At 34.3% G+C, this 22847-nt stretch overlaps 4 protein-coding genes and 1 long non-coding RNA gene across 8 annotated transcripts; 4 read left to right on the top strand and 1 right to left on the bottom strand.

Annotated features, from left to right (window-relative positions):
* LOC132800593 (uncharacterized) lies at positions 1 to 4390 on the top strand. Its single transcript, XR_009635756.1, has 2 exons — positions 1 to 282; positions 4045 to 4390. It is a non-coding gene; the product is annotated as an uncharacterized LOC132800593 (long non-coding RNA).
* A 3847-nt stretch (positions 4391 to 8237) lies between these two features.
* LOC107413704 (uncharacterized) lies at positions 8238 to 11597 on the top strand. 2 transcript variants are annotated; one of them, XM_016022071.4, is made up of 4 exons: positions 8248 to 8667; positions 9210 to 9307; positions 11092 to 11162; positions 11250 to 11597. In XM_016022071.4, the coding sequence occupies exons 1-3, from the start codon at positions 8418 to 8420 to the stop codon at positions 11143 to 11145; spliced, it is 402 nt and encodes a 133-aa protein (XP_015877557.1). In that variant the 5' UTR covers positions 8248 to 8417; the 3' UTR covers positions 11146 to 11162; positions 11250 to 11597. The 2 variants fall into 2 exon arrangements, with proteins under 2 accessions (XP_060670646.1, XP_015877557.1); XM_060814663.1 differs by lacking the exons at positions 11092 to 11162; positions 11250 to 11597 and adding an exon at positions 9951 to 10676 and having other exon boundaries at positions 8238 to 8667.
* A 153-nt stretch (positions 11598 to 11750) lies between these two features.
* Positions 11751 to 14426, top strand: LOC132799223 (rust resistance kinase Lr10-like). The gene is made up of 2 exons (XM_060814661.1): positions 11751 to 12900; positions 13023 to 14426. The coding sequence occupies exons 1-2, from the start codon at positions 12837 to 12839 to the stop codon at positions 14210 to 14212; spliced, it is 1254 nt and encodes a 417-aa protein (XP_060670644.1). The 5' UTR covers positions 11751 to 12836; the 3' UTR covers positions 14213 to 14426.
* Positions 14427 to 16326: 1900 nt separating this feature from the next.
* On the top strand, positions 16327 to 18202 carry LOC107425178 (rust resistance kinase Lr10-like). Of its 3 annotated transcripts, none has more exons than XM_016035466.4 (2): positions 16327 to 16768; positions 16908 to 18202. In XM_016035466.4, exons 1-2 carry the CDS (start codon positions 16621 to 16623, stop codon positions 18104 to 18106), a joined length of 1347 nt encoding a protein of 448 aa, XP_015890952.3. In that variant the 5' UTR covers positions 16327 to 16620; the 3' UTR covers positions 18107 to 18202. The 3 variants fall into 3 exon arrangements, with proteins under 3 accessions (XP_015890952.3, XP_015891625.3, XP_024931980.3); XM_016036139.3 differs by having other exon boundaries at positions 16329 to 16778; XM_025076212.3 differs by having other exon boundaries at positions 16751 to 16768; positions 16877 to 18202.
* A 6-nt stretch (positions 18203 to 18208) lies between these two features.
* Positions 18209 to 21076, bottom strand: LOC107423763 (LEAF RUST 10 DISEASE-RESISTANCE LOCUS RECEPTOR-LIKE PROTEIN KINASE-like 2.2). Its single transcript, XM_048467680.2, has 2 exons — positions 20776 to 21076; positions 18209 to 20376 (listed from the first exon to the last, which is right to left on the bottom strand). The coding sequence occupies exons 1-2, from the start codon at positions 20888 to 20890 to the stop codon at positions 19064 to 19066; spliced, it is 1428 nt and encodes a 475-aa protein (XP_048323637.1). The 5' UTR covers positions 20891 to 21076; the 3' UTR covers positions 18209 to 19063.
* Between the last annotated feature and the right edge of the window lie 1771 nt (positions 21077 to 22847).

Below are 22847 nucleotides of genomic sequence, written 5' to 3'. Positions count from 1 at the left end.
AATAATAAGATACACGTACAAGTACACATCCTTCGATTAACCGCCCATTTCCTTGCTATCTCTCAAACAATGCTGCCTTGAACCCGCTTACTTTCTCTCACTTTCACTCCGATCATTACATCGGTGACGACCGCTTGGCTGCTTATCCAAGTGCTTTAAGGTTCTTTCTCTTTTTTTCTTTTTCTTTTTTTATTTTTTTATTTTGGTGCCATTGCCGCTCTTCGAAACCGTTTGTGTTTGATGGGTCTGAGGTTACACTGATCGACGCCATTCCTTGCTCAGGTGCTGTTCAATTCCTTTTCAAAATTCCGGGTTTGAATTGGGAAGTATGACGAGTATTTTCATAGGGGTATTTTCGGTTTTGTGATTCCATGAAATCTGATCTTTTTTTTTTTCGCCAATTTGTGGGTACTCGTGCAATTTTATTGGGCACCTCTTGTTGTAATCCGAAGTTTTTGTTTCCATCGCAAGAAGAGTTTATAGATTGTATTTTTAGCGTGATAGAAAAACTAGGAGCTAAATATGATTGTTCAATTCGCATGCATTGTTTCTTGTAGCGGCTTATGCTACAAGGAAGGAGAAAATTCTTGCTAGAAATTGCAAGGAGGTGTAAACGAAAGTTACATTTGGATGCTAGAAATATGGCTGGCTGACCTGCGCACTTTTGGGTGCGAGGAGAGTGGGGTGTTCACAGAGGATCAATGTGGAAGTGATGTGCATGTTGTTGGGTGGAAATTCTTGGGTGAGACTTGACCATATTTTAGGCCTAATTTTGTGAAAATGAAGGAGATTATGGTTGAGAAAGGGTGTACTAGGACTCTGGGTTTTGTTCCAACTGGGTGGACATATGAAATGAAGCGCAATAAGTTCTCGGTGAGAACAAAAATATTCATTTGAGATCCATCTTGTACCATATAGTGAACATTCTTATTTTAATAAGCTTAGGGAATATGTTATGTTTTTGAAACCACAGCGTAATGCTTATATAGTGAGCTTGGATGTTGAGAAACTTTATAGCAAGCATGTTGATAAGATGAAAAAGCATTTTGGTGGGATAGTTAATGAAATGGCCAACAAGCAAGAACTTTTGAAGTTGAGGTTGTGATGATGTGGGTGTGATGGTTGAAAGGGATTCTAGCAATGCCACAAGCCAATATTTGCACCTGGAGATAAAGGCAAAATCATATAATATGAAGGCTGTGGGAAATAATGATGTTTGCTTTGATTTAAAACCATCGTCACCTCTTTCAACGGTCAATGATGAAGCTGAGACAATTCTTCAGGAACTTCATGAGTTTTTGCCCACATGGGTCATACGTGCCAAGATGTTAGAACTGATTAGCAGATCCAGCAGGGACATTGTTGAAGCATTTTCTATATTCTATCAACATGAAACAGAATTTCATGACCAAGTCTCTGGTGGTACAACTTCCGCGTATGAGATTAGTTCGCTAGATGAGTCTGCATCAATTCTGAAACCTGATACCATTAAGAGTGTGCCTTATGTGAAAATTGGCACTCCTGTAAGTGAGGAAAGTAAAGACTTCAAGTCTGGCAACCCAGGACATTCATTTAAGAGTGCTGTTTCTTCTGGCAAGTCAAAATGAACTCCAAATTAGAAGCAAGTGGGTCCAAGCAATCTACAGTTACAAAGTTCTTCAGTAAAGTTTTGCCTGATGTATCACACGGTGCAGAAGTTGGTCATATGCATAAGAAAATCCCTAAAGATGAAAATTTCCACTGTGATGCCACTGACTTGTACAAGAATAAGATCAATCAGCTTATTCATATACCAAATGGCATTAAATTGTTGAAAATATATGCTGCCACCATCATGGAGAAGACAAATGGTGAAATTAATAGGGTGCTCGATGTATATTACAATAATCTTGAACATAGACTCGATGAGAATAAAGGGGAGGTGGAATTTGGTAAGAAGTCACTTTAATCCCACTATGGCATCAGTAAATGGTCTTCAGGCCAAAAGGAAATTCTGTTAGAGAAAAAGACAGTTGACCTTGCTGTGTAGAGATTATCTTCAGAGGATGTGGATGCATCTTCTGTAACTCTGCCACCACAAAAAGACAATCCTGTAGAGCATGATTGGTGTCTTTTTTCCAATGCAGAGGATCTCCTCTTGCATTGCTAGCAATGATGATATTCATGTACAGCATGCTGGAGGGAGGGCCTGCCTGCTCCAAATTTTACATCTTGCTCGAACTTTTGACCTACTTGAGGATGAAAAAGCAAAGATTAAGGGTACATACATCTATACTTTGCACCTGAGGATGTGCTGGCCTTATCATCTGATGGTGTGCTGCCTGCAATGTATTTGTGCACTAATAAGATTGCTGCTGATTATGAAAATGTGGTTAGTCAAACCCCTTTTCTGATCATTGTGTATTGTTTCAAATCCTTGTGCAATTGACATTTTAATCAATACATCAACTCACTCATATACACAAATAATAAAAGACGCTTTATATGCAATATGCGTATGTGTGCTGTAGTTCCTCACTACTCTCTCTCTCTCTCTCTCTCTCTGTATATACATATATATATATATATATATATATATATATATGGGTGTGTGTGTGGAATTATATACCTTATGTATCAAGGATTTCCATGCTTGATCATCGAGGCCCCTCCTTCCACCCAAAAAGATAGTAATTGAGATTTATGAAAATGAAGAGATCTCATGTGTTGGAAAACTATGTAAGGAAGCACTGAATGCTCCTTAACATTAATTAATACACAACATCTTGAAACAAACGTTTGTAATGGAGTATAAATGATTATAGTTTGTCTAGGATTTCTACTTATGACATACCAATGCGGGAAAATTCACACTTGAGGTCTCCTTTTCATGTGTACATATTCTGAAATGAAATCTTTAGCTGTAGATATTATAATTAGATTACTAAAGATGGAGATTAGGGAGATTTGGAGCTATGTTTCTGGGTCATGTGTTGTTACATTGTCTTAGATATGTTGCTCCATGTACTTAATTGACCATGAGTATTGCAACGTGAGACATAATTTCTTTGTGTTTTTTACTTTTTTGAGTCTTTCTGATTTAAGAGTGCTACCTGTATCTCATATAACCTGAAAAGCATAAGTCCTCAAATATCTGATACAGGAGTTAAACATTGGTGGAAAGAGGCATGGGGGACAAACAGGTCCAAAATAAGGAGATGTACAATGATTTGGATGGTCTTGTTAGGAACATGTTATTGTTATAATTTTGTTCTGCTTTGATGAATGTTTTTGCATACAAATTTTTTTAGTGGTTCAAGACAAAATTTTTTAGTGGGTAATCTTGCTCCTCCTTCACCACTTCTGATAAAAGATGTATTTTCTGCACTACAAAAGATAAGGTATGGATAATCCAGCCTGGTTTGGTACATAACCTATCTATAAGCTTGTTAGTAATACTGGTATAGAGTTGTGGTGTTGGTGATACTATAAATATGTTTTTATATTAGCAAGGTACAATGTTTATTCCTGTTTCAGATTCTGTAGCTGATGGGTCTGTTTTGGGGTTTTTTAAGCATGTTGTCAATAAGGTTCAGAATGGTAGGTGTGAAGGTGATACACGTTTTGCTTATTTTTATTTAGTTCTTTATTGGGTCCCAATAATTTCTTAGTACTGTTTGGTTGGTAGAGGGGAAAAAAAAAAAAAAGAAAAAAAAAAAGAGAAAAAGAAAAAGATCCGGTTGAATTTATCTTTTTTGATAGCTCAGTTTTACTCTGTCAAAGGTGGTTTTTGGTTTTCTAAATGCATCTTACCCCGGTTTGGTTGCTGAGGAAATTTATTACATTAAAAATATATTATGTTTAGGTAGACTGAATTGGGATAGTCACCTTGCCATTCAGACAAACCTGAATTTCCATTTTAGTGTCTTAAATGTCCTATATAGTGAAAATGATCCAATTCTGCTTTTGTTTATCATCTTTATTGATATTTTCTGCACTGTGAAAAGGAATATGCAATTTTTTTTTTTTAAGTATATATTTAGATTTGTTAATTTTGTTTTGCAGCACACTCAAGTCTAGATGACCATCTGGTTTGCTGGTTTGGATTAAATCAGCCAAAGTATCAGTGGGCACTGGATGACTGTTATGAGAGCAAGGGATTGGTCAGCATATTGGGCTTGAGTTTCGATACTGCATGTTTGTTTCACATTCTAGCAATTGGCATTGTAATTTGTGTTGTGGGTATGGGGAAGGCGATCTAAGAGAATGTGTTTCTTTTGTTTATGACGTTAATATTCTGTCATATATAGTGGCTTTTACTTGACTCTTTCCATTAATTAGGTGGAATACAGATTGCAATATGTAGATGTGAAAATTCATTGATATAAGCAGTTGGGCACAATTATTATTATGTTGTTTTCTTGGTACTTACTGGATTACAAATCTTCTTACTCTAATATAAATTATCTTTTCAATTTTTATTACTTTGAAATCCTATTTTGAATGTATTGGTTGCTTCTTGGGATAACATGCCTTCAATATACGGATATTGTTGGTGTGTTTATTTTTTAATTTTAATTTTTATCTTTTTCCAAATTTCTTTTTGTTTCTTAATAGTTGGATAATCTTAGTTTAGAGAGCTAGGTAGACAGCTTAGATGCAATTATTACATCTCTTTTTGCCTTTAAGACTTTCTTTTGCTATGTTTCTTTGTTGTAATTATATGTTGTATTGTATATTTAGCATTGTAATGGTGGCACTTTTCAGTTTTCTCCATTCAACTGGAAGCATTTGTACCTTATAGAAAAAAGAAAAAAAAAAATAATAATAATAATTTAAAGTTTTTTTTAGGAGCAGTAATATCGTTATGTGAAAATTTAACGGCTGTTCTATTTGTTGTTCTTCTCCATTTCTTAAGTTGTTTTTCTACCAGCATGGGACCTTTATGCAGAAAGTCCTAATAAATGCATGTACTTCTAGCTTGTGCAGTAATGCCCATAGGTGTGCATGTCTAGCATAACTGATCTCCTTGATCCAGCAGATGAAAAGCCTACATGGAGGACTTAAACACACCTGGAAGACCCCCAAGATTTGCTTGGGGACATAGTACCTGTGTTGTCGGAGTCACAAGGGCTATTGTGCTCGGCGGTCAAAGTAGGGAAGAGTGGATGCTAAGTGAGCTCCATGAGCTATCGCTGGTAAGCTCTGTCGTCTGATTTCAGAGTTATATGTATGTAGTAACGAGCTCTAGCAAAAGGGGGGTTCATTAGGAGTATTCAACCGCACATGTGAGATCATTCTGAGGGAATCAGCTGGCACAGAATGTTGTTCCGGTTGTTACTTATAACTCTTGATGAGATGAGATAATACTCTGAGTTGGGGATTTGATTTGGGAATGTTTCTTACATGGGATTTTCCTTGGCTCGAGATGGAAAATTTTTAATTAAGTTTCAAGAGTGACTTGAGACCAGGTTTGTTTTTTTGTGAGGTTTGTGTGAGTCTGCCCTTCAGGACACACAATGAATTATTCTTCCTTGTCAGGTTAGTAGTATCCTGATATACAGGTAGGTTTTTATACGTAGGCTTAGTTTCTTGATTTTTGCCTACTGAAAACATGGTTCAGCAGTCCTCCACTCACTGCAAAATATATCATCCAGCTCTACTCAAAAGGATATATTCAAGCAATCTTTAGGCAGGCATAAGAAGCTTTGCACCCCAACTCTGTAGTAAAAATGGTTGTGCAATTTCTTGGTCCCAGGGCAAGGCCCCTAAATGATTTTCGTTGTATTTTTAAAAAAAATATTATATAAATAAGTTTCCCTTTTGTCCTTTTGAAAGCATAAAACTTTTTGGAGCATCTTCGGTATTCTTTTATTCTTTTATAATTTTTGTTTATTGCTCTTATGAAGAGCAAATTGGTGAGTGGTTTTGAGATCAAAATAATTTAGAGGGATAAAATTAATCCCTTTTTTAATATTAATGCTGATTTTTATTTAGCAATAAATATACAACTTCTACGGTTACTCCTCAAGTTAAATTGACCGTTAAAGCAATAGAATTGCTGACTTAATAATAATTTATGAAAAGTGACCAGCTTAAAATGCCATGCAAAGCTCACTTGTTGAAGAGGTCTTTCTTTTATTTATATTTTCTATTTTGTGGTTGGTACTTCAGCATATGAGATATTTTTACCATTTTATTATATCCAAACCATAATAAATAAAATATTGTTAATGTGAATAGTAATAATGTTTTTCTTGCATTATTTCTTTTTTTAAAATATATCATTAATTAGCCACCATTACGTCCAAATGAAATTTGCTTTATTTATCGAGTTGGAGAAAGTTTTACCATTTTGAGATGGTTTCCTAAATTGTGCTGTAAACTTAATTACATCAATTTGTTTCTAATGTTAAATTCTTCTTGATAAAAATCACATTGGTGGAATGAAAAAAGATGAGATTGACAAGACTTTCATCTTGTCTTCTTGTTTGGTTTGGTTGTCCATTTTGGAAGATTTTAATAAAAGTGAAGCTGGTTTTGATGACTTTTTGATGGAAATTCAAGAACATGATAAAGCCACCTACCTAAAATAAAACTATTTGACAAAAAGCATTTTCACTTTTAGCCAATGAGAAACTTCATTTAAATTTTTGGATACTATTTTGGATGATAATCTTAATGAGAAAATGGATATAATTATACTACTAATTGATTCAATTTTTTTTTTTTTGTTTTTTGGCGGAATATAATTTGTTTAAAATATTATTCACCAACAAAAGTGAAATTTTGATATTTAAATTTAACTATCTTTTCCTACAGCTGAGGTGGTCAAAATGAGAGGTGCAGATGGGTCGCCTTTTTACGTAGTTTCATTTCCTAAGAGATTTTTCAGAGACTAGGTGTCCAAATCAAACTTTTCTTTAATCCGCAAATGGCATATATTAATATATAATTAATTAACATATATTATATAATTAAAATATAAATAATTAAATAAAAAATATTTTAATTAAATATTATTAATTTTTCATCACATTATTGATTAAATACATTTTGTAGACATTGTTATATTTGTTATAATTATAAACTAGATTTTATTATTTTTTTTAAACAAAATATTGATATTAGATTTGATACCGACTATACATCGTCTGAGGATAAATACTGGTTATTTCAAACTAGAATGGTATTGCCGCCCCCCCCCCCCCCCCAAAAAAAAAAAAAAAAAAAATCTATAAACGAGGTAGGTGTCAACGACAGAATTTATGTCAGGAAAATCCTTTGTGATAAAAGTTGCAAAAGCAATAATCTTATATTTGAAGATTCATTGCTTTTGCCCCTTTTTAATTTAATTTAATTTATTTATAAAGGCAAAATACTAATGTTGATGGGTTGTTGATGTAAATGATGGATCAAAATGTAATATGATTGACAAAATCATTGAAAGTTCTAAAAAAAAAAAAATCATATATATAAAATTACTATTGTGAAGAAAGTTGTAACAATTATTTATAACCATTAAATTATGTAAATTATATAGTTATGGATAATTATCATTTATCATGGTATCTAATTTTATCCACAATAATAATTTTATTATACCACATATACATCATGATGTATAAAAAAATTATGTATATATATATATATATATGTTTTGGATTTAGATAATAGAAACACTTCCAATAAGACCATTCATTTATTAAAAAAATAATAAAAAATAAAATAACATCAACATCTTACCTTATAATTGCTACCACCCAACCAGAATGTAGCTTGAATTTTCAGTCAAGGCTCCAATTTAAAAATTAGTAAAATTGGGCTGCATTTGGTACAAAATATTCATACATTCAACAATGAAATGAATAAAAACTTATATAAAATAATCTTTTAGATAATTTCAACCCCAGCTAAACAAACCAAAAAATTCTCTTTTATTCTTTATTATAATTGAGTACGCAGAGAGGAAGGTGGGGTGGAATTTGTTTGCACCGCACAAAGGCTTGGTTGATTTCTTTTAAATTTTTACTTATCAAAAAAAAAAAAAAATTGAATTAATTTTGAGTTCTTATAAATTGGCATTTCTTAAACGAAAGTAAAATACGAAGTAAAAAAAGCAACAGTAAAAGTACAGTCCAAAAGACAAAGATCTAAACGAGTGTTTAAGACCAACTTGGACTTTCGGGTTGCGTGCTGTCTTCTCTTCACATATATCCCTTTCTCTCTCCTCTTTCTCTCTCTACTCTCTCTCTCCCCCAAAGTGTTGTTTACCAACTCACCCAAAAAAAAAAAAAAAAAAAAAAAAGTAAAATCTCTCACTACTCACACTCTTCACTTTCGCTTTCATACTCAAAAACCCACCAAAGATCCCTACATTTTCCTTCACTTTCCCTTCACTTTCTCTTTCATTTTCTCTCCGCCCACAAAACCCCAGAATGCCTATCAACGGCAATTCCACTCCCCCGCCGGTGATCGGCAAGATTGGACCCTACACCGTCTTCATGACCCCACCTTCTACCCCGAAGCCTGCTGCCCAGCCTGTCTTCGATTCCCCTAAGAAAGTTGTACCGCCTCCTGTTCAGCCTCCTCCTCAGCAATTCGATAAGTCCATTGCTGTTTCGGATTCTGTAGCTGATGGGTCTGTTTTGGGATTTTTCAAGAATGCTGTCAATAAGGTTCAGAATGGTAGGTGTGAAAGGTGATATGGGTTTTTGCTTATTTTTATTTCTTCGTTTTTTTATTGGGTCCCAATTAATTTACTATTTGGTTGGTAGTGGAGTAGAAGAGGGGAAAAAAAAAAAAACAAAAAAACAAAAAAAAAGGAATGGACTTATGTTCAGTAAGAAAATATGAAAAAAAAAAAAAAGAAGAGATCAGCTTGAATTTATTTATTTATTTTTTGATAGCTCTATTTTTTACTCTGTCAAAGTCAGTTTTGGGTTTTCAAAATGCATGTTACCCCTGTTCGGTTGCTGAGGAAATATATTAATTAGAAAAATATTATGTTTGGATAGACTGAAATGGGATAGTCACCTTGTCATTCAGGCAAATATGAATTTCCATTTTAGCGTCTTAAAAGTCCTGTATACTGAAAATGATCAATTCTTTTTTTCCTTTTTTTTTTTTTTTTTTTGGGGTCATCTTAATTGATATTTTTCTGCTCGGCAAAAAGAAATATGCATTTTTTTTTAAAGTGTATATGTAGATTTGCTACTTTTGTTTTGCAGCACACTCAAGTCTTGATGACCATCTGGCTCGCTGGTTTGGATTAAATCAGTCAAAGTATCAGTGGGCACTGGATGACTATTATGAGAGCAAGGGATTGGTAAGCATATTGGATTTAAGTTTCCGTACTGCTGTGTTTGTTGCACATTCTCTGTTTGTATGGAATTCTAGCAATTGGCATTGTAATTTAGTGTTGTGGGATGGGGAAGGGGATCTAAGAGGATGCGTTTCTTTCGTTTATGACGTTATTATTTTGTGATATATAATGGCTTTACTTGATCAGTTCCATTAATTAGGTGGAATACAGATGCAATATGTAGATATGAAAATTCATTGATAGAAGCATTTGCTCGCAGTTATTATTATATTGTTTTCCTGGTCCTTGCTGGATTATAGATCTTTATACCCTTAAATTATCTTTTCAATTTTGATTCCTTTTAAATCCTATTTTGAATGTATTGGTTGCTTCTTAGGATCAACTACGTAACATGCCTTCAATATTTGGATATTGTTGGTGTTTTTTATTTTATTTTTTATTTTATTTTTTATTCAAATATCTTTTTGTTTCCTAATAGTTGCACAATCTTAGTTTAGAGAGCTAGGTAGACAGCTTAGATGCTATTATTACATCTCTTTTTGCCTTTTTTCTTTTGCTATGTTTCTCTTTTGTAATTGTATGTTGTATAGTATATTAGCATTGTTAGTTGTAATGTTCTTAACAATCAATTTCTTCATGATGGTAGGGAGGAGAGGGGGAGATAATGGTGTAGGAGCTGCGGGTTCAGGGTTGGGTAGTGGGTGGGAAGAGTAGTTTGACACACAGCTGGAACAGTAGTTTACCTAAAATGATGTACTGTAATAATGTGGCTGCATCATACTTAAATTGTAAAAAAGATTTGTGAACAACAGTGAGAATCTAATAATAACATTCTTATGTTTGTTTTTCTCATTTAAATGAGGAAAGCTTAAAAGTGATCATTTGCAATTGAATACTTGATATCTACTTTTCCTATGTTGTGGTGAATCTGAAGCAACATATTTTTTTAGGGGGTTGGTATATAGAACAGAGTTCTTAATTGTGCCTGCCATGAGGCTAAATCTTACATTAGAAGCTAAGCTTCAGATTTATAAGAGATTCTATGTGGATTTCTTGATGTGACTAAGGAAGAAATATTAGGATCTATGAGTATTATGTTGTAAATTCTTCAATGTTCTAAAATAATTAATTATGTCTTATTAGGCTGCATCTTTTTCGTTATGACTTATGAGTGAAGCACAATTCTGAGATGGTGAGTTTTGTTTTGGGCCCTGATTCCAGGCTTGAAGCCAAGTTTAGGGTGAAACAGTTCCAGGCTTGAGTTCTATATGTTTATTTTATTTCCATTTCATTTGTGAACCATTTGGATCTGTTTATATGATTTCTCCTTTCAAGGGATAACTAAATTTTTGAATTAACTGCTACCTTTTTTTTTTTTTTTTTTTTTTTTTGGGTGATATTGGGGGTTGGGGGGATTCAAACTCGGGTCATTTTCTAAGGAAACAATGGCTTTTACCACTGGGCTGTCGCTGCAGGGACAAGTAACTGCTACCTCTAATTTTAGTCCTTGAGCTGCAAATAATTTTCTCTTGATTCTGGACTTCAGCTACCTCTTAAAGTAGTTCATATGAATGTACTGCTCAAACATAGTATAGACTGTTCCACAGGACTTTCAACTTGTTTGGAAATGAAGTAACTATGTTTAATTCGATCTTTCTTGATGGAAACTATTTAGATGCCTTTTCATATTATGGGAAACAAAATAACACTATCAACTTCAATATGTGGAGAATGTTTAGCTGGCTTGGTTTATTTACTGATTACTTATTTGTTTTACCGGACTGCAGGAAAAGGGAGGCACAAAAACTAAAGAGATGTCAACTAAAATGCAGAGCGTTTAACATGCTTGCTAAAACAGGTAGCATAATGTTTGCTGTCAAACTTGTAGTTCACTGAAAATGTTTGCTTGAACTTCTTCAAATGTAAGTTTGATGTTGGTTTGCAGTATTGAATTGCAAGAGGGCACGTGCTGGCTTCTTTTGAGTATATACTATATCTATATACTAAGTATGGAATTGCAGAATGCATTTGAAATATGTGGAGAATCCTTTGAACAACTTCTGGGAATCTGGTTAATGCAAGCTACTACTTCCTGCAGCAGCTAACCAAGTTTGGTTGTGTACCAATCTGAGTCATGTATCTCATTTAATTATAATTTTGAGCCAAATGTTTGTCCTTTTATGCTTTTTTATCTTGCTTATGATTTATTTTGGGTCATCTTGCGGCTTCAGTACCTTTGTATTGTTGTTGTACTTGTACTTTTAGTAAATCCATAATTTGCAACTTCTGATTATGGGTGAAGTCTTTAAGATTGTTAATGATTCTGCAGAATTATATGTTAGGAAGTCAGTCTTGGGCAACAAAACTCAGAAAATATGGTTTCAGGGTCCAAAATCCAGCTAATTCCTTTTATCGTATAATAGACAGAAGGTTTCTTGTATGCTAAACAACTCTCAGAACCTAAAGAAAGGAAGACAAAATTTCGACTCTTACAATGTTTAGCTGGCCAGCTTCTTAATCAAGAAATTGCACAAAATTAATTTATTCTGTTTTTGAGACGTCCCTTGAGCAGTTAGTTAGAGAAAATAAAAAATGTTAACGGAAAAGTTAATAAAACAAAAAAAGGAATCCATATTGAAAATTTCTTTCTCCTACCAAGTAGGTGTAAAATACAACAAAGGAACAAGAAAAAACCCAGTATGACAGACTGATCAGTAAACTTGTGGTTACCAGCATTTTCATACATGATAGTCCTTTTCGGTTGTCATTATGCAAATCGTCTTGTTAGATGTCTTGTGGACTTCAGCGCTGATACATATATATATATGTGTATGTATATAAATATATATATGTGTATGTATATATACCAACTTTTATACCTTAAAATGAACATTTATATTTATGTTGCTTTTTTCCTGCTTGAATTTGCACGGCACTCTACCTCGATCTCGTTTCATGCCTAAGGATTTTCCATTCTTTAGAATATTGTTATATAATGTCAACATTCTAGAGTTTGTTATACATAAAAGTAAATAAATAAATAAATAATAAATAAAACGTGAAACTTTATTAATTTTACGTTTGGGATAATTATATCACTGGTCTCATCTGTTATACTAATGGCAGATAGTATTTTCTTCCAAAATCAAACTAAAAAGGTTGACGGCCGCAGCCAGGTAAATTCTTTATAGGAGCTTTGGTATTCTCGCACTGCTCTAACTTATGCATATAAATACACATACACACACATTCACTCACTCCATGGCCGGCCTTGTCATCTTATATTCATCATCATGGAAACCAAACAAACACCACACGGTTTCAAAGTATGCCCATGGTATAAGGAAAAGGAAATAAAATACTATAATAGGAATCAACGGTCAACCGTCCCACACATCAAAATCCATCACTCATGGAAATCCAATTTTCATATTCTCTACCCTTTCATGCAAGTTTATGTTGTAAATGGTCTTATTTCTGCTGCTGATCAGAAACGTTGTCAAGCTTTTCTTTGTAGCCAATTTCTTGATTAATGTCAATTACACCGACTAGCAGTATACCAGCTGCGGAGACAGCTGCAATTATTGTAAGCTTGGGTATGTGTGAATCTCTATCTTTATCTTTTTCCTTTTCTTCTTCTTTGTCTTTACTTATATATGTTCATGGATTTGCACAAATTTAGAATTCAGTTTCTGGTTGATTCTTTATCGTCTTGCAGTTTTAATTGTTGGGAAGATCATTATTTTGTTTGTGGTATGTCGCAAAAGAGCGGAAATAGGAAAAACCTCTGATAATACTCAGGACTCTCGTTTTCTGACATTAACAATGGATAAATTCCTCAATGATATGGAAAGAGAGAAGCCTATCAGGTTCACTTCTCAGCAACTCCGGATTGCTACTGATAACTTCACCAACTTGTTGGGTTCTGGAGGATTTGGAGCAGTTTATAAAGGGATTTTTAGTAATGGAACCATTGTTGCAGTGAAGGTTTTGTATGCGAATTCTAACAAGAGAATTGAAGAGCAGTTTATGGCAGAAGTGAGTACAATTGGGAGACTTTATCATTTTAATTTAGTCCGTCTTTATGGTTTCTGCTTCGAGAGGAACCTGAGAGCACTTGTTTACGAGTATATGAAAAATGGCTCTCTTGACAAGTATTTATTCCGCGATCATAAAACCTTAGGATTTGAAAATCTTCATCAAATTGCAGTGGGGACAGCAAGAGGAATTGCCTACTTGCATGAAGAATGCCAACATCGAATTATACATTATGATATAAAACCTGGTAACATTCTATTGGATGGGAGTTTCTCTCCTAAAGTAGCTGATTTCGGTTTGGCCAAGTTGTGTAACAGAGAAAATACTCACATAACCATGACAGGAGGGAGGGGAACTCCTGGTTATGCAGCACCAGAACTGTGGATGCCATTTCCTATAACCCATAAATGCGATGTTTTCAGCTTTGGGATGCTTTTATTTGAGATTATAGGTAGGAGAAGGAACCTTGACATTAGTCTTCCAGAGAGCCAAAAATGGTTTCCAAAGTGGGTATGGAAAAAATTTGAATCCGGAGAAGTTGGAGACTTGATCATTGTGTGTGGAATAGAGGAGAAAGATAGGAAAATGGCAGAGAGAATGGTTAAAGTAGCTCTTTGGTGTGTTCAGCACAGGCCTCAATTGAGACCATCAATGAGTGTTGTGGTGAAAATGTTGGAAGGAGCTGTGGAGATTCCTACACCTATAAACCCATTTGAGTATATGATTTCTGAGATTCCATGCCCTGCTCTACCTCCGCATGCATCACAGACAAGTAGCATTTTGGATTCGGATTCCTCCCAGATGACAACAGGATCTAACTTAGTGCATGCAACTCCTATCATGAAGAAATATGAGATTGAAATAGCCTGAAGAATCTCTCTTCTATCTTCTTCGTTTCTTTTGTTTTCCTTTTTTATTTCATTTTTTAATTTTTATGAGAATACTTTTGATTGTTGAAGTTTTTTTGATCATACGTCAATTGAAACTATGCTAAAATCGACACTGGTGTTTTCCTGTATAATTATTTAGACACGAATCAAATGTTATTATGTATGTACAAAGGACAACATTTTGTTTTGAGTCTATTGACCTACTTATGCTTATTCTGTTTGTTTTTGTTTTGTTTTTACTTTTGTTTTCGTTTTCTCTACATACTGCTCATGAAATAAGATAAGGTCTGAAGTCAATCATCTTGATATTTGTTGGATAGGAGATTAGAGATTTTCTAGGGCTGATAGTCTGGACTTGAGATCTCTTTTAAGTTTTAAGCACCAATTTTACTTTTATCAACTTTTGTTTGGTCGTTACTTCTGAAAAGCTCCATTTGATCCCAACAGCATATGAATGAAGCACAATAGTTCAATAACTGCTGAAAATATCTGAACAACCACCGTCGCCTGTTCTTATTAGATGAGAAAAGAAATTGCTTTTAGCTTTGTTTGATGTTCAAGTGGTTTGCATAAGCTATTGGTTTATGGGATGAATGGTATTTCGTTACATTGTGGGACCGCAACTTAGATGCTCTATTTGCATGTGGAAGCTCAGTTGAATATGTTTAAAGCATGCTAAAAGGATGATATTTTGTTTGCACTGTGAGACAGAAACTTAGGTACCCTGTTGGATGTGAAGGCTCGGTTGAATATGTTTGGAGTATGCTAAACTCATCTCCTGTAGCTTAAGTTTGGTGATCTCAACTCTCAACTATTTTCTTAAAAATTAGATGATTTAGTAAAATGGTTTTTCTATAACCCTCAGCTTCTGATCCCACTTGAGAGTTACCATAAACTTTTCTTTGTTTTTTTCACATTCTTTCTGTGAATTAGAAGAAGGAACAAAACTATGATGTTAAAACTTGAAGTCCTTTAAAGGTGTAGTGATTTGAAATTTACTGATAAATAATTTACAGCTGACTAAGTTTGATTTAAAATTTCTTGCTGTGGTACTCGCTATAAATTTATTAGTTTATTTTGAAAAGCAAGTTTGTGAGGACTTGGTCACCCCTTGGTTGTGTTCCTTACATGTAAATTTTAACCATAGAAGATGCTTGCCATTAGACCAAGTCCAATAGCATGGAAATGACCAATTGTTCCAAAAACTATAAAAGAGTTCGAACTTTTACAGGAAATAGAACAAAATTCAACACCAGAAGCAGCATTGTTATGCTTGAGACCGCAGAGGACCTAAAATGCCACCTTCCCTGATGAATGTAGACGCAAACGAGCCCCATCAATTCCTTGAGTTGGCCAATCTAGCTTCAAGCATCTTCAAGCATTGTTTTTCCTGAATGATAGATGGCCTTCTTCTTTGTTCTCATCAAATGACAGAGATATCGTGGATTGTTATTTTATTATTATTATTTTTAATTTTTTTATTTTTCTGGACAGAAAAACGATCTTCAAGCTTTGTACATATATGTATATATATATATATATTGAATTTCACTGTCTAACAGTAAATGAAATCATTATTTGAAGAATTACAACCAAAAAGTAAAAAGTTACTATAAAGTTAATCATTCCCCTTAACAAGCCTATCTTTATCTATAAACCAGCTAGCTCAATTTCACAGATTGCTTGAGACCCACTGTGACAAATGAAGTATTCCAGCCGGAATTTGTTTCACCTCTTCCGGTTAGATGTGGTGACGGAGAATGATGCTTAAAAAGAAATGATGGTGGAGTAATTTCCTTGGTGCCTTCCAACATCTAATTTGAAACATATTCCAAAACTATTGAAATATTTAGTTCTTTTTGTGTCGGTTCTGTCATATTGCATACATAACGCGTTTGTTTATTTTCTTCTCTGGTCCACCACGACCTGTCTTTTATCAAAGTTGAGTCAATTCTTTGTCTAAGAGCTTAATAATTTGGTTTCATTGGGATGCAATTTCCATGCAAAATCATAGCTTGAAAATGACAAAATCTAAAGAAGAGAAGGCCGTGTTTATTAAGCAAGTTAGAATTCCGCGTTGTCATCAGGCATTTGTAGCCATGCGTTTTATAGCACTGAGTTAGCTGCTACTCCTAAGAAAAGTCAAAGAAATTAATTGTTTCTGTTCTAATATGTAATATATGGACCTAATTCCAGTCTACACCTCTCACAAGCTATAGCTTTTGACAATAATGGTATCGGGCAGTGGCTTTTATATGGTATAAATGTTGCACGTCCTGGGTTCAATTTGACATAAGCAAAGAAATTGGTCTTTACTTTTGCTGCTAATCTGAACATTTTGTCAGGCTTTTCTATCCAATATTGTTGTTGTCCATCCCTTGCTTAATAATGTCATTTGCACTGGCTAGCAGTCCAGATGGGGATTTCACATTTACACTGGCTAGTCCACCAGATGGGGATTGGACATCAACACCGGCTAGCAGTCCACCAGATGGGGATTCGGGAGGTTTCGGGAGCTGTAGCTGCCATTATTATTGTAAGCTTGTGTATGTGTGTGAATATCTCTATCTCTATCTTCTTCCGGTTTTTCTTCCCCTTTGTCTTTTATTTTTATGTTCATGGATTTTTACCAACTAATTTTCAGTGATCTGGTCGATTTCTTTATCATCTTGCAGTGGTCTTCATTGTGAAGGTTGCTATTTTCTTTATGGCGTGCTATAAAAGACCCATCATAGGAAAAAGCTCTGATAGTACTCAAGACTCCCGTTTTCTAACACTTACAATGGATAAATTCCTCAATGATATGGAAAAAGAGAAACCCATCAGGTTTACTTCTCAGCAACTCCGGATTGCTACCGATATCTTCACCTACTTGTTGGGTTCTGGAGGATTTGGTGCAGTTTACAAGGGGCTTTTCAGTGATGGAACCCCTGTTGCAGTGAAGGTTCTGTATGGGAGTTCTGATAAGACAATTGAGCAACAGTTCATGGCAGAAGTGAGTACGATTGGGAAACTTCATCATTTTAATTTAGTTCGTCTCTATGGTTTTTGCTTTGAGTACGACCTGAGAGCGCTTGTTTATGAGTACGTGAGAAATGGCTCTCTTGACAAGTATTTATTCAAAGATAATAAGATGTTAGAATTTGAAATTCTTCATCAAATTGCGGTCGGGACAGCCAAAGGAATTGCTTACTTGCATGAAGAATGCCAAGACAGAATTATCCATTATGATATAAAACCCGGTAACATTCTCTTGGATGGGAGTTTCTTTCCTAAAGTAGCTGATTTCGGTTTGGCCAAGCTGTGCAACAGAGAAAATACTCACGTAACCATGACAGGAGGGAGGGGAACTCCTGGTTATGCAGCACCAGAAATGTGGTTGCCATTTCAAATAACGCACAAGTGCGACGTTTACAGCTTCGGTATGCTTCTGTTTGAGATAGTAGGTAGAAGAAGGAACACTGACATTAGTCTCCCAGAGAGCCAAGAATGGTTTCCAAAGTGGGTATGGAAAAGATTTGAATCCAAAGAAATGGGAGATTTGGTCATTGCGTGTGAAATAGAGGAGAAAGATAAGGACATGGCAGAGAGAATGGTCAAAGTGGCTCTTTGGTGTGTTCAGTATAAGCCACAATCAAGACCATTAATGAGTGTTGTGGTGAAAATGTTGGAAGGAGGTGTGGAGATTCCTACACCTTTAAACCCATTTGAGCATTTGACTTCCGAGAATCCATGTCCTGCTCTACCTCCCCATGGGGCACAGACAAGTAGCTTTTTGGATTCAGATTCCTCCCAAATGACAACAGTATGTAACTTAGCATGTGAAACAACACCTATCATGAAGAAATATGAGATTGAAATAGCCTCATGCTAGTAACCTGAATAATATACTGGTATTTCCCTGTATAATTCTCTAGACACAAATCAAATATTACGATATATGTAGAAAGGAAATATCTTGTTTTTCTTAGACTGATTCTGTTTTTTTTTTTTTTTTTTCTTTGTTTTTGTTTTTGTTTTTCGGTTTAGTTTTGTTTTTCTTTTTCTCTAAATCAATTGCTCATGAAATAATATGAAGTCTGAATTCCATCATCTTGAGATTTGTTGGATAGGATATTGGAGATTTTTTAGAGCTGATAATTTGGGTTTAAGACCACTTTAAGTTTAAGCATCATTTTTTTCTAATGGCTTTTTGTTTAGTGGTTCCTTCTGCAAAATCTCCATTTTATCTTAAACAGCATGATTTCAGCACAATAGCTTAGTCACTGCTGAAAAAATCTGAATTAACCACGGTTGATTGTTCACATTTTTCTTATTAGAACAGAAAAGAACTTGCTTTAAGCTTGATCTATGTTAATGTAGTTTGTATAAGCTGCTGAATTATATGATGAATGATATTTCGTTTGCATTGTGAGACAGAAACTTCTGTGTTAAAAGGAAAGAATATGTCTCATTTCTGGCAGTCCAAGTAATAGCTGTCCCAACTCTCAACTATTTTCTTGAAACTTAGATGATTTAGTAAACAGCGTTTTCTATAGCCCTCAGGGTCTGACCTCGCTTGAGAGTCTCTTTAAACTTCATTCTTCATCTTCCACATTCATTCTGTGAACTAAAGAAAGATAAAAACTATAATATGTCAACTCTTGAAGTTGTTGTTCTTCTCAAATGACAGAACAATATTGGATTCTTGACATCTTGATCTAAAGGAAGATCTCCAAGCAATTTGCATAAACCTTCCATTGTCAAAAAATACATGGAATCATTCATTGAGGTATTAGAACCAAGAAGTACAATAAAATTAATCATATTCCCTTACAAGTCTCTCTTCAATCTACAAACCAGCCAACTCAATTTCACATATTGCTTGAGATCCCCTGTTGGACTGAATTTGTTTGGAAATTGTTGTGCCGGACGAAGTATTCCATTCGGAATTGGTTTCACTACCTCCGGTTATATTTGGTATCGGAGAATGCTGCTGAAAAGGAAATGATGGTGGAGTGATTTCCTTGCTGCCCTCCAACATCTGCACCACATTGCTCATGAGAGGTCTTGCTTCTGGCAAATACTGAATGCACAACAGAGCCACCATTGCCATCTTCTCTGCTTTGTCTCTGTCCTTCTCTGTTATCCCACAAAGGGAAAGCATCACCGGTAGTTCGTTATTCTCATACATCTCCCAAGTCCATCTGGGAAGCCATGTTCGTGATTCACTTAAGCTGTCATCGAAATTTCTTCTCCTTCCCACGACCTCGAAGAGAAGCATACCGAAACTGTAAACGTCACACTTGTGAGTAACAGGGTAAGGCTTCCACATCTCTGGTGCAGCATATCCAGGAGTGCCTCTTCCATCTGCCATGAGGCTATTCTGACTGCTTTCTCTACTAAAAAGCTTTGCCAGTCCAAAATCTGCAACTTTTGGATCGAGATTCTTATCAAGAAGTACATTCCCGGGTTTAATATCATAGTGAATGATTCTTCTCTCACATTCCTCATGCAAATAAGCTAATCCTTTTGCGGTTTGGACAGCAATTCTGTGAAGCATATCCCACTCTATATCACGATTATTCTCACCAAACAACAACCTGTCCAGAGACCCATTTTCCATATATTCGTAAACAAGAGCTCTCATACTGGGATCGAAGCAGAAGCCATAGAGTCTAACAAGGTTTATATGGTAAGTTCTTCCCAAGGTACCAACTTCTGCCATGAATTGCTCTTCCACTCTCTTATCCCAATTGCTGGTTAGAACCTTGACAGCCACCTGGACTCCATTTGGGAATAGCCCTTTGAATACTACACCAAAACCACCGGATCCCAAAATTGTAGAGTAATTATCCGTGAATGCCGAGAGCTGGTCTGGTGAGAACCTTACAGGTTTCTCTCTTGCCATGTTGCTAAGAAACCTCTCCATCGTTGCAAACTCAACCTGTGACTCAGAAATTACTGGGAAATCTGGTGTTATGCCTATTTTCACTTCGTTGTTGGAAGAGAAATTTACTGGGTTTGATGCTTTTTCTTCAGTAATATCACTGTCCCTGGTGGCAATTCTGGCATAAGATGGAATAGCAGTTCCTGCCTTTTTCAAGCAGTCGATGATGGCGTATACGATGGCTACGATCGCAATGGTCATCACAAGGCCAGAAACTGGAAAAAATATATATTGTCAAGCAAAAGATAATCAAAGACCAGGAATAATAGCTTCCTGTTGTATTTATCGCTCTTTCTAAAATGCTTAAGCTGTTAGAAAGTGGATCATCGTTATATTTATATTATCTTAATATTAGCTTCTCGAACACTGTAATATCCAATCCAGTCATTTTCTCAATAGATCAAAGAAGTTATAATATGTACACATAAAAAAAGAAAGAAAGAAAGGGGAGTCTATCAATACATACATTAAACTCTCAGATGGAAATAAAGAATTTGAGTATTTCTTGGAGTTCATCAACATATGTATGAACTTTAATTTGCAATGAAAAAACAGCAAAATCATAGAAAACAAGTTGGGTGATTGGAGTAGAAATGGAAGAATGTTAAGCTTACCTACAGAGCCAACAACTGCCCATCTCATTGTAGAACTGAAATCATCTTCAACCTTTTGCTGCGAGTCATAAAAGGGATCTCTATTGTAGGTGTCCTGAAATATAGCAGAGCTCATGTTTCCTCTGTTTAGTTGGACAGAAATTCAATCCAACTCAAAAAAAAAAGAACGTCAATGAACAAAGCAATATTGATCGAATCCATGTATATATATATATATGTAAATAAATATTATATATTTGGTCACCAAGAAAGATTTTCCATGATTATTCTGTTCAAACTTAAAATTGTTAGAATATTAGTTCCGTGGCTATTTGGTTCTATCATATAACGCGTTTGTTCATGTTGTACTCTTTCTCTGCTTCAGTACTACTACTTGTCCTGTTCAAAGATGATTCAATTCTTTTTTCTAGGAGCTTTGGTTTCAAGGGAATGAAATTTCCATGCAAAATCATACCTTGGACTTTTGCATTTAAAAGCATTTTCGTCCCCAACTTTGTTATCAGAATTAAATTTTCGTTTGACCCAACAAAACTGAAATATTTAGTTGAGAATTTTATTGTGAAAATGACAAATATTTAAGCCAAACAAGAGAATAAGGGCCGTATTTATTTGGAATTCCGCGTTGTGCATTTAGCATTAGGGTGGGGGTTAGCTGCTAAAAAATTTGTTCAAATAAGTTACTTTATTATTTGTTGTTATTATAATTTAAAATTATAATTTACTCAATAATAAGAATAATAAAAAAAGGAAAAAATTTCACATAGATTCTTTCAATTTTATTCTAATTATAGTTAATCCTATGCTTTTTAAAAATCATACCTAGAATTCATTGATAAGATTTTTTTTACCAATTAACTTGATAAGATTTTTTATCAATTAATTTATACACTTAAAAATTATAAATATAATTGTAGCAAAATTGAAAAAAAAATTTAAATGAAATTTATGCTATAAAAAAAAGGATCTTGTGTCGTTCAAAACCATGGGTGAGTGGAGTAATAAAAGTCAAAGAAATAGTTTTGATACTGCCGGTTACTTAGAAAAAGATACAGGGGCCTATGCCTAATCCATATACATTATATAACCCATGTGTGTACACACACACACACATATATATATATATATATATATATATATATATATATATATATATATATATATATATCTAAGGGACATAATTTGTGATAATTAATAACATACGCAAATTATTAAAGACTTAAAGATTTGTATCATTGCAAATAACATATGAAGATATAACTATAGTAGTCATCCGCTATCGGGACATGGAAATTCTATTATTATGTCATGTTTAGGTTTTGCAGTTATTGTTAATTATAAAAGGTTTTCTATATATATTATTGTTATAGAAATTTGGTTCCCATATAAAATTAATTGTTCAATACCGATATTACTTGTGATGAAGAGGATTAGTTTAAGTGGCCGAGCACCTACGCAAGCATAAATTCGAATTACAAAAACTATAAAAAAATTTGGATATAAAAAATTTTGGATAGTTTGTAATTAAATAATTTACTTAAAAAAAATAGTGATATTATGTGGCAATCCTGCATGCATGCCACCTGCCTAGTTACAGAACAACATTAAAACCAACCAGAGAATATTTTTTCCAACTAGAAATAAAAGAAAAAATAAAATGAAATTTTTTTTATAAAGAAGGAAAAAAAGAGAAAATAAGAAATGTTGATCATCCAGAGACCCATTGTGATTCCATCCATAGGGTGCTTCTTTCTACACAACCCAAATTGCTCTTTACACTGCATTTTACATAAAATTGCCAAAATATCCTTTTTGACTTTTAAAAATCTTTGACATGTTGATCCGCAGTGTGTAAATTCATCCTGTACTTTTTGTGTTAAGATGAAAGGGGTCTGTTTGGCCATGGAAGCCATAGTCAAAACAGGAATAAGAAGTACAAAAGAGATCTTTTTAACTTGCTTTCAAAAAAAAAAAATAATAATAATTAGTTAATTAATTTAGTGGTAAATTAGCATGACATGGCAAATTTCTACATAAAATACAGTGTAAGAAGAAATTGCTAGCGTGTAAAAAGA

Source organism: Ziziphus jujuba, chromosome 1 (assembly GCF_031755915.1).
Source record: "Ziziphus jujuba cultivar Dongzao chromosome 1, ASM3175591v1".
NCBI lineage: Eukaryota > Viridiplantae > Streptophyta > Magnoliopsida > Rosales > Rhamnaceae > Ziziphus > Ziziphus jujuba.
This window is presented reverse-complemented; position numbering and strand designations above follow the sequence as displayed.

Bases quoted from the DNA above. Each gene is read 5' to 3' on its own strand.
- LOC132799223 (XM_060814661.1), top strand. From the start codon at position 12,837: ATGTCAATTACACCGACTAGCAGTATACCAGCTGCGGAGACAGCTGCA. The intron at 12,901-13,022 runs GTATGTGTGAAT...ATCGTCTTGCAG, and splicing joins TGCAATTATTGTAAGCTTGG to TTTTAATTGTTGGGAAGATC.
- LOC107423763 (XM_048467680.2), bottom strand. From the start codon at position 20,890: ATGAGCTCTGCTATATTTCAGGACACCTACAATAGAGATCCCTTTTAT. The intron at 20,377-20,775 runs GTAAGCTTAACA...TATTTTTTCCAG, and splicing joins GGCAGTTGTTGGCTCTGTAG to TTTCTGGCCTTGTGATGACC.
- LOC107413704 (XM_016022071.4), top strand. From the start codon at position 8,418: ATGCCTATCAACGGCAATTCCACTCCCCCGCCGGTGATCGGCAAGATT. The intron at 8,668-9,209 runs GTAGGTGTGAAA...TTTGTTTTGCAG, and splicing joins TGTCAATAAGGTTCAGAATG to CACACTCAAGTCTTGATGAC. The intron at 9,308-11,091 runs GTAAGCATATTG...ACCGGACTGCAG, and splicing joins ATTATGAGAGCAAGGGATTG to GAAAAGGGAGGCACAAAAAC.
- LOC107425178 (XM_016035466.4), top strand. From the start codon at position 16,621: ATGTCATTTGCACTGGCTAGCAGTCCAGATGGGGATTTCACATTTACA. The intron at 16,769-16,907 runs GTAAGCTTGTGT...ATCATCTTGCAG, and splicing joins CTGTAGCTGCCATTATTATT to TGGTCTTCATTGTGAAGGTT.